General features: G+C 42.3%; 1 protein-coding gene across 1 annotated transcript in view; it reads left to right on the forward strand.

Moving 5' to 3' along the window:
• RPTOR (regulatory associated protein of MTOR complex 1) overlaps positions 1–13,525 on the forward strand; it is a gene marked incomplete in the record, with an annotated part of 987,319 nt that overhangs the window by 555,491 nt on the left and 418,303 nt on the right. The window contains 1 exon segment of the mRNA XM_053706573.1: positions 11,024–11,182. Coding sequence (XP_053562548.1) covers positions 11,024–11,182 — 159 coding nt within the window.

Consider the following 13,525-nt stretch of genomic DNA (forward strand, 5'->3'; position numbering starts at 1 on the left):
CTTATTATTGACATATGCCACAGCTGTGATATTGTCTGTCTGAAAGCAAATGAACGGTTCTCTCTTCAACAGAGGCCAAACCTGAAGAGCCCTGAAAAGTGCAGAGTTCCAAAATATTGATTGGTAATCTCACCTCTTGAGATTTCCAAACCCCTTGTGCTGTCAGAGATCCCCAAACAGCCCCCCAACCTGAAAGACTTGCGTCTGTAGTGATCACAGTCCAGGTTGGCCGAACAAAGGAAGCTCCTTGAACTAAATGCTGGTGATTTAACTACCACGTCAGAGAGTGTCGAACATTGGGATTTAAGGATATTAATTGTGATATCCTTGTATCATCCCTGGACCATTGATTCAGCATACAATGCTGGAGAGGTCTCATATGAAAACGAGCAAAGGGGATCGCGTCCGATGCTGCAGTCATGAGACCTAAAACTTCCATGCACATAGCTACTGAAGGGAATGATTGAGACTGAAGGTAAGGTTCCGACAAGCTGAAACCAATTTTAATCGTCTCTTGTCTGTTAGAGACAGAGTCATGGACACTGAATCTATCTGGAAACCTAAAAAGGTGATCCTTGTCTGAGGAATCAAGGAACTTTTTGGTAAATTGATCCTCCAACCATGTCTTTGAAGAAACAACACTAGTTGATTCGTGTGGGATTCTGTAGAATGTAAAGACTGAGCTAGTACCAAGATATCGTCCAAATAAGGAAACACCGCAATACACCGTTTTCTGATTACAGAGAGTAGGGCACTGAGAACCTTTGAAAAGATTCTTGGGCTGTCGCTAGGCCAAAAGGAAGAGCGACAAATTGGTAATGCTTGTCTAGAAAAGAGAAGCTCAGAAACTGATAATGATCTGGATAATTCGGAATATGAAAATATGCATCCTGTAAGTCTATTGTGGACATATAATGCCCTTGCTGAACAAAAGGCAAAATAGTCCTTATAGTCACCATTTTGAAAGTTGGTACTCTTACATAACGATTCAAGATTTTTAGATCCAGAACTGGTCTGAATGAATTTTCTTTCTTTGGGACAATGAATAGATTTTGAATAAAACCCCAGACCCTGTTCCTGAAACGGAACTGGCATGATTACCCCTGATAACTCCAGGTCTGAAACACACTTCAGGAAAGCCTGAGCCTTTACTATGTTTGCTGGAAGTCATGAGAGAAAAAATCTTTTCACAGGCGGTCTTACTCTGAATCCTATTCTGTACCCCGTAGAGACAATACTCTGAATCCATTGATTTTGAACCGAATTGGTCCAAACATCTTTGAAAAATCTTAATCTGCCCCCTACCAGCTGAGCTGGAATGAGGGCCGCACATTCATGCGGATTTGGGGTCTTGCTTTGATCTCTTAAATGGCTTGGATTTATTCCAATTTGAGGAAGGCTTCCAATTGGAAACAGATTCCTTGGGGGAAGGATTAGGTTTCTGTTCCTTATTTTGTCGAAAGGAACGAAAACGGTTAGAAGCTTTAGATTTACCCTTAGGTCTTTTATCCTGAGGCAAAAAACTCCCTTCCCCCCAGTGGCAGTTGAAATTATTGAATCCAACTGAGAACCAAATAACTTATTACCTAGAAAAGAAAGAGATAGCAATCTGGACTTAGAAGTCATGTCAGCATTCCAAGATTTAAGCCACAAAGCTCTTCTAGCTAAAATAGCTAAAGACATAGATTTAACATCAATTTAGATGATATAAAAAATGGCATCACAAATAAAATTATTAGCATGTTGAATCAAGTTAACAATGCTAGACAATTCAGGATCCAATACTTGTTGCGCTAAAGTCTCCAACCAAAAAGTTGAAGCAGCTGCAACATCAGCGAAAGAAATTGCAGGCCTGAGAAGATGACCTGAATATAAATAGGCTTTCCTTAGATTAGAAGTTTCCTATCTAATGGATCTTTAAAAGAAGTACTATCTTCCGTAGGAATAGTAGTACGTTTAGCAAGAGTGGAGAGAGCCCCATCAACTTTGGGGATCTTTTCCCAAAACTCTAAAGTAACTGCTGGCAAAGGATACAATTTTTTAAACCTTGAAGAAGGAATAAAAGACGTACCAGGCCTATTCCATTTCTTAGAAATCATATCAGAAATAGCATCAGGAACTGGACAAACCTCTGGAGTAACCACAGGAGGTTTATAAACAGAATTTAAATGTTTACTAGTTTTAATATCAAGAGGACTAGTTTCCTCCATATCCAAAGTAATCAACACTTCTTTTTAGCAAAGATTGAAAATACTCCATTTTAAATAAATAAGAAGATTTGTCAGTGTCAATATCTGAGGTAGGATGTTCTGAACTAGATAGATCCTTATCAAGCAGGATAATTCAGCATGTTGCCGGTCATTTGAAGTTTCATTAACTTTATGAGAAGTTTTAAAAGACCGTTTACGTTTATTAGAAGGCGGGATGGCAGACAAAGCCTTCTGAATAGAATCAGAAATAAATTCTTTTAAATTTACAGGTATATCTTGTGCATTAGATGTTGAGCGAACAGCAACAGGTAATGAACTACTACTGATGGATACATTCTCTACTTGTAAAAGTTTATCATAACAACTATTACAAACCAAAGCTGGAGGTATAACCTCCACAAGTTTACAACAAATGCGCTTAGCTTTGGTAGAACTGTTATCAGGCAGCAGGGTTCCAACAGTGATTTCTGAGACAGGATCAGATTGACATCTTGCAAATGTAAGAGAAAAAAACATATAAAGCAAAATTATCAATTTCCTTATATGGCAGTTTTAGGAATGGTAAAAAATGCAAACTGCATAGCCCTCTGATAGAGAAAAAGGCAAGAGGCATATAGGAATGGGGTCTTAAAAAATGAAAATATTTGGTGCCAAGTATGATGCACACAAACAGAAAAATATTTTTTGGCGCCAAAAACGTCTGGAAATGACACACTCGTGTCACAGATGACGTAACCTTGTGAAACTCTCGGCGTCAACTAAGATGCCTGAAATGACTAATTTGCATCAACGAACGTAACTTTGCAGCAAAAAAATCTCGCGCCAAGAATGACACAATTAAACTTTGGCATTTTGCGCCCTCGCAAGCCTAATTTGCCCGCGAATTTAAAAGACAGTCAATTTGAGAAAAAGAGACTAAACCCCAGGTAAGAAATACATTTTCTTAAAAAAAAAATGCATTTCCCAGATCTGAAACTGACAGTCTGCAAAAAGGAAATATACTGAAAACCTGAATCATGGCAAATATAAGTACAATACATATATTTAGAACTTTATATTAAAGCTTAAAGTTCCAAACTATAGCTGAAAGTGTCTTAAGTAATGAAAACATACTTATCAGAAGACACCCATCCAAACCCGTACTGAAACGGTAATCAGTAGAGGTAATGGAATATGAGAGTATATCGTCGATCTGAAAAGGGAGGTAGGGGATGAATCTCTACGACCGATAACAGAGAACCTATGAAATAGATCCCCGTGAGGAAAACCATTGCATTCAATAGGTGATACTCCCTTCACACCCCTCTGAAATTCACTGTACTCTGAAAGGAATCAGGCTTCAAAATGCTGAGAAGTGCATATCAACGTAGAAATCTTAGCACAAACTTACTTCACCACCTCCTTAGGAGGCAAAGTTTGTAAAACTGAATTGTGGGTGTGGTGAGGGGTGTATTTATAGGCATTTTGAGGTTTGGGAAACTTTGCCCCTCCTGGTAGGATTGTATATCCCATACGTCACTAGCTCATGGACTCTTGCCAATTACATGAAAAAAACATCTAGCTATGCTTCACATGCAGAGAAAAATTATAACACTAAACCAGTGATAACTTTTACTAGAAGCATTTTCGCCAATGTGTGTATATTGCAAATATGTTTCTATTCTAAACTCATATTTCTCTTGTAAGATGTATCGAGTCCACGGATTCATCCATACTTGTGGGATATTCTCCTTCCCTACAGGAAGTGGCAAAGAGAGCACCCACAGCAGAGCTGTCTATATAGATCCTCCCTTAGCTCCACCTCCCCAGTCATTCTCTTTGCCTACTCTAAGTACTAGGAAAGGTAAAGTGAGTGTGGTGACAAAAATGTTAGTTTTTATTTTCTCAAGCAAAAGTTTATTTTAAATGGTACCGGTGTGTACTATTTTCTTTCTGGCAGAAAAGGGATGAAGATTTCTGCAAGGAGGATGATGATCTTAGCACTTTGTAACTAAGATCCACTGCTGTTCTCACAAGGGCTAAAGAGTACAGGAAAACTTCAGTTGTGGGAACGGTTTGCTGGGTAAACTGCATTGAGGTATGTTCAGTCTATTTTTTTTCTAGACTGTGATAATTCTTGAAAAAGCTGGCAATATCCCCATGAGGGAAGGATAAGCAGTAGGAATCCCAGCTTGCATGAAGGGCTCATTAGTTACTGGTGACACTGATAGGAAAAAACATTTTTGTTTATTTATAAAAAATGCAAATATAACGCTTTTTTGAGGGACTTTAAGGAGTCATTGTGGCTTGTTTAAGGGTTATTAACCCACATGGCTAGTTTAAGAAACACTCTGGTGTGTTTCTTTTAGGCCCCATAACATCGAGTGAGGTGGGTGGGGCCTATTTTCAGGCCTCAGTTGCGCAGTTTCTTTTCCTCAGAGACATCCAGCTGCTTCTCCAGAGGTTCCTACTGTGTTTGAGGGTTGTAAAGAAGTTTTTTCCCCCTACAAATCGTTCCTAAAGTGCAGGTAGGCTCCACAGCAGAGCTGTGGCAAGGTGCTGAACGTTTTTTTACCGGTTTTTGACGTTTGTCAATCTGGTTTTTACATTAAGGGGTTAATTGTTTATTTGCATAGCTGTGCAAAGTTACTAAGGCTTTATTATGCTACTGTAAAAATTTCGTTGAGTTTACTGCTTTTTTACACTGTTTTGCAGAGTTTGTGCAGCTTTTTTTCTCTTAAAGGCACAGTACCGTTTTTTTCTAAGTGTTATTTGCTTTGATTAAAGTGTTTTCCAAGCTTGCTTGTTACATTACTAGCCTGTTTGACATGTCTTACACCAAGGAAAATCCTTGTTCAATGTGTTTAGAAGCCATTGTGGAACCCCCTCTTAGAATGTGTCCCACTTGCACTGATATGTCTATAAATTATAAAGAGCATATTTTAGCACTTAAAAATATTACAATAGATGATTCTCAGACAGAAGAGAATGAGGGTTTGCCATCTAGCTCTCCCCAAGTGTCACAACCAGTAACGCCCGCACAAGTGACGCCAAGTACCTCTAGTGCGTCGAATTCATTTACTTTAAAAGACATGGCCACAGTTATGAATACAACCCTCACTGAGGTTTTATCTAAACTGCTTGGTTTACAAGGAAAGCGTGACAGCTCTGGGTTAAGAACAAATGCTGAGCCGTCTGACGCTTTAGTAGCCGTATCCGATATACCCTTCCAATGTTCTGAAGTAGGGGTAAGGGATTTCTGGGACACAATTTCTAAAGCCCAGGAATCAGAGAAATTTCTGATAAAGGAAAGACGCTCCCTCAGACAGATTCTGATATGACGGCCTTTAAATTTAAGCTTGAACACCTCCACTTATTGCTCAGGGTGGTATTAGCGACTCTAGATGATTGTGACCCTATAGTGGTCCCAGAGAAATTGTGTAAAATGGACACTGATGTTTTTCCAGTCCCTAAGAGGAGGATTGTGAATATTGTTACTAAGGAGTGGGATAGACCAGGTATTCCGTTCGCTCCCCCCCCTGTTTTTAAGAAAATGTTTCCCATATCTGACACCATGCAGGACTCGTGGCAGACGGTCCCTAAGGTGGAGGGAGCTATTTCTACTCTTGCTAAGCTTACAACTATACCGATCGAAGACAGTTGTGCTTTCAAAGATCCTATGGATAAAAAATTAGAGGCTCTCCTGAAGAAAATTTTTGTTCATCAAGGTTTTCTTCTCCAACCTATTGCGTGCATTGTTCCTGTAACTACTGCAGCTGCTTTCTGGTTTGAGGCTCTAGAAGAGGCTCTTCAGATGGAGACTCCATTAGAGGATATTATGGATAGAATTAAGGCCCTTAAGTTGGCTAATTCTTTCATTAAAGATGCCGCTTTCTAACTGGCTAAATTAGCGGCAAAGAATTCAGGTTTTGCCATTTTAGCACGCAGGGCGCTATGGCTTAAGTCCTGGTCTGCTGATGTGTCATCAAAATCTAAACTTATGAACATCCCTTTCAGGGAAAGACCCTATTCGGGCCTGAACTGAAAGAGATTATTTCAGACATCACTGGAGGGAAAGGCCATGCCCTCCCTCAGGATAAAACAAAATGAGGACCAAACAAAATAATTTTCGTTCCTTTCGGAACTTTAAGGGTGGTCCCGCTTCAGCTTCCTCTGCTGCAAAGCAAGAGAAGAATTTTGCCCAATCCAAGTCAGTCTGGAGACCTAACCAGGCTTGGAACAAGGGTAAACAGGCCAAGAAGCCTGCAGCTGCCTCTAAGACAGCATGAAGGGGTAGCCCCCGATACGGGACCGGATCTAGTAGGGGGCAGACTCTCTATGCTCAGGCTTGGGCAAGAGATGTTCATGATTCCTGGGCTTTAGAAATTGTGTCCCAGGGATATCTTCTGGACATCAGACTTCCCCCCAAGGGGGAGATTTCACATTTCTCAATTGTCTGCAAACCAGACAAAGAGAGAGGCGTTCTTACGCTGTGTAGAAGACCTACATACCATGGGAGTGATCCGCCCAGTTCCAAAAGAGGAACAAGGGCTAGGATTTTACTCAAGCCTGTTTGTGGTTCCCAAAAAGAGGGAACTTTCAGACCCATCTTGGATCTCAAAATTCTAAACAAATTCCTCAGAGTACCTTCTTTCAAGATGGAGACTATTCGGGCCATTCTACCAATGATCCAGGAGAGTCAATATATGACTACCGTGGACTTACAGGATGCGTATCTACACATCCCTATTCACAGAGATCATCTTCAATTCCTCAGATTTGCCTTTCTGGACAGGCATTTCAAGTTCGTGGCCCTTCCCTTCAGGTTGGCCACGGCTCCCAGAATTTTAACAAAAGTGCTAGGGTCCCTTTTTGCGGTGCTAAGGCCGCGGGGCATAGTAGTGGCGCCTTTTCTAGACGACATCTTAATTCAGGCGTCGACTTTCCAACTAGCCAAGTCTCACACAGACATCGTGTTGGCTTTTCTGAGATCTCACGGGTGGAAGGTGAACATAAAAAAGAGTTCTCTCTTCCCTCTCACAAGAGTTTCCTTCCTAGGGACTCTGATAGACTCGGTAGAAATGAAAATATTTCTGACGGACGTCAGAAAATCAAAACTCTTAACCACTTGCCGAGCTCTTCATTCCATTCCTCGGCCATCAGTGGCTCAGTGCATGGAGGTAATCGGACTCATGGTAGCGGCAATGGACATAGTTCCTTTTGCCCGCCTACTCCTCAGACCACTGCAACTATGCATGCTCAAACAGTGGAATGGGGATTATGCAGATTTATTTCCTCAAATAAATCTGGACCAGGAGACCAGAGATTCTCTTCTCTGGTAGTTGTCTCAGGACCACCTGTCTCAGTGAATGTGTTTCCGCAGGCCAGAGTGGCTCATAGTAATGACAGATGCCAGAGTGCTAGGCTGGGGTGCAGTCTGGAACTCCCTGAAAGCACAGGGCTTATGGTCTCTGGAGGAATCTCTCCTCCCGATAAACATTCTAGAACTGAGAGCGATATTCAATACGCTTCAGGCGTGGCCTCAGCTTGCTGCGGCCAAATTCATCAGATTTCAGTCGAACAACGTCACGACTGTAGCTTATATCAATCATCAAGGAGGAACACGGAGTTCTCTAGCGATGATGGAGGTAACCAAAATAATCCGATGGGCAGAGGATCACTCTTGCCATCTCTCAGCAATCCATATCCCAGGAGTAGAGAACTGGGAGGCGGATTTCCTAAGTCATCAGACTTTTCATCCGGGGTTGTGGGAGCTCCATCCGGAGGTATTTGCCCAGCTGACTCAGCTATGGGGCACACCAGAATTGGATCTGATGGCGTCCCAACAGAATGCCAAACTTCCTCGTTACGGGTCCAGGTCCCGGGATCCCCAGGCGGTACTGATAGATGCTCTAGCAGTGCCCTGGTCCTTCAATCTGGCCTATGTTTTTCCACCGTTTCCTCTCCTCCCACGTCTGGTTGCCAGAATCAAGCAGGAGAGAGCTTCGGTGATTCTGATAGCACCTGCGTGGCCACGCAGGACTTGGTATGCTGACCTAGTGGACATGTCATCGGTTCCACCATGGTCTCTGCCAATGAGGCAGGACCTTCTAATCCAAGGTCCATTCACGCATCCAAATCTAATTTCTCTGCGTCTGACTGCTTGGAGATTGAACGCCTGATTCTATCAAAGCGTGGTTTCTCTGAGTCGGTCATTGATACCCTGATTCAAGCTAGAAAGCCTGTCACCAGGAAGATTTATCATAAGATTTGACGCAAATATTTTTATTGGTGTGAATCTAAGGGTTACTCATGGAATAAGATTAGGATTCCTAGAATATTGTCTTTTCTCCAAGAAGGATTGGAGAAGAGATGATCAGCTAGTTCCTTAAAAGGACAAATATCTGCTTTGTCTATTCTTTTACACAAACGTCTGGCAGATGTCCCAGACGTTCAAGCATTTAGTCAGGCCTTGGTCAGGATCAAGCCTGTATTTAAACCTGTTGCTCCACCATGGAGCCTAAACTTAGTTCTTAAAGGTCTTCAAGGGGTTCCGTTTGAACCTATGCATTCCATAGATATTAAGCTTCTATCTTGGAAAGTTTTGTTTTTGGTAGCTATATCTTCGGCTCGAAGAGTTTCTGAGTTATCTACTTTACAGTGTGACTCACCTTACCTTGTTTTCCAAGCAGATAAGGTGGTTTTGCGTACCAAACCTGGGTTTCTTCCTAAGGTTTTTTCTAATAGGAATATCAATCAGGAGATTGTTGTTCCTTCACTGTGTCCTAATCCTTCATCAAAGGAGGAACGTCTGTTGCACAATCTTGATGTGGTTCGTGCTTTAAAGTTCTACTTACAAGCAAGTAAAGATTTCCGTCAAACATCTTCATTGTTTGTTGTTTATTCTGGTAAACGGAGAGGTCAAAAGGCTACGGCTACCTCTCTTTCCTTTTGGCTGAAAAGCATCATCCGTTTCGGTTATGAGACTGCTGGCCAGCAGCCTCCTGAAAGAATTACTGGTCATTCTACTAGAGCAGTGGCTGCCACATGGGCTTTTAAAAATGAGGCTTCTGTTGAACAGATTTGTAAAGCGGGGACTTGGTCTTCACTTTCTACTTTTTCCAAATTTTCCAAATTCTATACTTTTGCTTCTTCTGAGGCTATTTTTGGGAGAAAGGTTCTACCAGCAGTGGTGCCTTCCGTTTAAGGTCCCTGTCTTGTCCCTCCCTTCATCCGTGTCCTAAAGCTTTGGTATTGGTATCCCACAAGTATGGATGAATCCGTGGACTCGATACATCTTACAAGAGAAAACATAATTTATGCTTACCTGATAAATTTATTTCTCTTGTGATGTATCGAGTCCACGACCCGCCCTGTTTATTAAGACAGGCAATATATTTTTATTTAAAAAACTTCAGTCACCGCTGCACCCTATTGTTTCTCCTTTTTCTTCCTAGCCTTCGGTCGAATGACTGGGGGGTGGAGTTAAGGGAGGAGCTATATAGACAGCTCTGCTGTGCTCTCTTTGCCACTTCCTGTAGGGAAGGAGAATATCCCACAAGTATGGATGAATCCGTGGACTCGATACATCACAAGAGAAATAAATTTATCAGGTAAGCATAAATTATGTTTTTATGTGAGCTACCGATTTAAACTGTGCTCTCCAATCAGTTTTCTAGCCGTACGGCACTTTTGTTGTAGCTAGAGCACTGATTGGAGAACAGTTTATACCGTTAGCTCACAAAAAATATGAGTCTTGAAGTGGGCGGCTGGAGCGCGGGGTATTGCGGGAATGGCACGGCTAGATTAAAAAGTAAGTTACAGCGTATCTTCATTAGAAGTGATCAATTAAAGTTCCATCTAAAATATTGCTTAGATTTTGGACCTGATTTTAAAACATGAAAATTTACTATCACTTTGACCAGAATGCCCCTTTTAAATTGCAAAATTTACTGCAGCAATGAAGATGCATGAAGCTGACCCTATTATTGGGAAAGTAGGCTTTAATATACTGCATTACTATTACATTCAGATAAATAACGCAAATGCAATAACTGCTCGAAATAATATATTGTAATACGTTGTAAATACACTGCTCACTAATACATTTTTAATGCTGCTGTGTAAAACTATAACTCTCCATCATGTAACGCAAAGGGAATTCTTGTTATTGCAATAATACCTCAGGCTGTAAGAAAATATCTTCCCACAAATTTTACATCATGCTACTTTTTTTTTATTAATAATTTTAAAAATTTTGTTTCAGAAAGGATGAACATACTCATGCATTACAGTAATATTCATACAGTAATATTCATACAGTAGAATTGCATAACCTACAAATGCACTATAAAAAAAAAAACCATAATACAATAACAAATGAGCAGATTTTATTCTGACAAATTTCAAAATTAATTTAGTTTTCCCTGCCCCCTGTATCATGTGACAGCCATCAGCCAACCACAAAACGCTTATATTTATATACTGTGGACTCTTGCACATGCTCAATAGCAGCTGGTGCCTCGGCAAGTGTGCCTATAAAAACATTGTGCACATTTTAATAACAGAAGTAAATTGTAAAGTTTTTTTAATTGCATGCTCTTGCTGAATCATGAAAGTTTAATTTTTAGTGGTCCTTTTAAGTTGCATTCTGCCTTATCTGAGCATTGGCAAGAAACTGACTGTGAGTAGTTACTATGTTTCTTTTTTATGTTGTATTTTTTTCTTATATAAAAATATAAATTGTTTTGTTGGAGCATCATTTTTTGTTTTTATATTTCTGAACATTCTATGGTTCACTTCTCTTAATTATAAATTCCTCATTTCCTTCATAGGCCAGATACAAGCAGAGTCTGGACCCTACAGTAGACGAGGTGAAGAAACTTTGCACTTCATTGCGACGGAACGCCAAGGAGGAGCGAGTGTTGTTTCACTACAATGGACATGGGGTTCCTCGTCCCACAGTAAATGGGGAGATCTGGGTATTCAATAAGGTTAGTGCTAAATAGGTCATTACGTTGTACAAGTACTTGTCTTATCTAATTTACTTCTTTCTATTGGTCTCCATAGTTAAAACTTAGCTCCTTTCCATCAGAGAGCATACTGCGGAAGACTCATGCTCGTGCATATGACATGAGCACTCTTTGTATAACATTATTACAAATGTTGTTTCAAACATTGCTGTCATATAGTTCTCAAAACTTGCATGATCTTGAGCCTTCCTCAGTATGTTCTCATGGAAAGGAATTTAGTTTTAACCAAGGAAACTTAATTTTTTTTAAATTGCACTGTCCTCCTTTTTTAAGTCAAAAATACATTTAGTCATGGAGCATGCAATTTCTTTCATATAGGTGGCGAAAGTCCATAAGCTGTTACGTATGATACATTTCTTTTGGTTATGGATTTAATTTCTCAGTAATTTCTCAGTGAGTTTTCTTTCCTAAAATATGGAGAGTCCATGCCATGACATCATCAATTACTAGTGGGAATATCACTCCTGGCCAGCAGGAGGCAAAGAGCACCACAACAAAGCTGTTAAGTGTCACTCAACTACCCACAATCCCCAGACATTCTCTTTGCCTTTGTCAATGGAGGAGGTGAAGTTAGGTGTCTGAAATAATGAATTCCTTTTTTGGGTACTTTTCCCTGCATGCAAGCATTTAGGTTTAGCTTAGTCCACGTTAATCTATGTGACGGATACCCCAGCTACCCCGACTGGGTAGCTTCGCCAAACGGGTCCTGCTACCTCTCTGCCGACTGCAGCTATGTAGCTAGCAAGGGACCACAGCCTGTAGCCACCCCTGATGCCCGACAGCATCAGTACCCAGGGTCCCACCCTGTGGCAGACTCCAGCTACCCAGACTACGTAGCTCTGCCTGAGGGTCCTTCCTCTGCCTGGAACAGGCTGCTATGTAGCTCAGGAAAGTGATTCTAGCAGGAGCCCACCTAAATGACTAGACAGACTAGCATTCAGGTGAAATAAGAACTGATTTTATTGTACAACACACACTCCTTGTATACACACAGCTCATCTTGATAAAACAGGGAGACAATGTCACAGTTTTCCCGTCATTCCCGCCCCTCCAGACTGACCGGCGCCTCCATAGCAACCATAGTCTCACAGAATCCCAGGACACAGTGGTGACGGTCCCCAGATGCTGCAGTCCAAAAAGCACCGTGATTCGTAATTAGGGACCGGAGATACAGCCCGTTTAAGTTATGGGGTAGGGGTGTCCAAAACCCCTGGTTCCCAAAGCAGCTCCCCTCCGGTAATTCTCTCACCTCTTGTCCTCCCTAGGGGCACATGGTTGCTGGAGCGACCAGGGGTAAAGTTAGCAGGTGTTCTGCTGTCCTGTGGCCGACCGGGAGTTCCAGGAGCCCAGACAGCCTAGGAGGGTTTTCCAGGTCATAGACCAGTTCTTTTCTAAACAAGTTTGGAACACAAAGCCATGCAACCAAAAGCTTCCAGAGATTGTGGATGCTCTGAGGAGCCCAAAACCACTGAGAAACAACAGGGGTGAGGTTATAGGGGGGTATCCTTAGCCATCTGGTATCCGTGACATCTCCCCCCCTCCATTTCGGCAGACCCGACTAGACCCTTAATGTCTCGGCCTGGGGCTGTCCGATGGTGGCCCTCCACTTCTCGGTTGCTGGGAGAGGTTATCCCATCTCTCCTGAGCTTGGGGCATCCTGGGGGGTTCCTGCTGACGTTTATACCCTGGCTCAGGGATAGTCGCATAAGGCAACGTCCCGAACAAGTTTTCTAAGGCCGGCTCCAAAACAATTGCTGTCCCACAAGTTCCAGTGTCCTTAAGTTCCATGGCCCCACTGCTCTGTGACACTCTGTTTAGTACCGGCTGACCCACCCACAAACAAAGCTAGTGCTGGTTTCCCAGCTGTATTCCCACCCCAGACCAGAGGGGGAGGTTGCTCCTTGTTGGGGCAGGTAAAGCTCGGGTGCCCAAACATGTGGCACCAACTGTATACACTTTTATCCTCCTTGCCCAATGCAACGCCTGCCCTCGGTGAGAAATACTCTGGAACAAGAAAAGGGTAGAGACCCTGCCAAGCTACTGAGGGGAGAGTCAGTCTATCTCTTCTCCCGAGAAGGAGATCTACCGCTGGGGAGGGAGGTCTGCTACCTCCGCTCCATGGTAAACTGTGCTGCCGTCTCTCCCTGCAAGGGCTTCTCTGTAAGGGGAGGGACGACGACTACCTCCCCTCCCGAAGGATGGATCTGCCGCTGGGGAGAGAGACCGACTGTCTCCTCTCCCAGAAAGGGGTTCTGCTTACGGGGAGGGAGGACGACTACCTCCGCTCCCAGGGGATGGCTCTGC

Source organism: Bombina bombina, chromosome 1 (genome assembly GCF_027579735.1).
Source record: "Bombina bombina isolate aBomBom1 chromosome 1, aBomBom1.pri, whole genome shotgun sequence".
Lineage (NCBI taxonomy): Eukaryota > Metazoa > Chordata > Amphibia > Anura > Bombinatoridae > Bombina > Bombina bombina.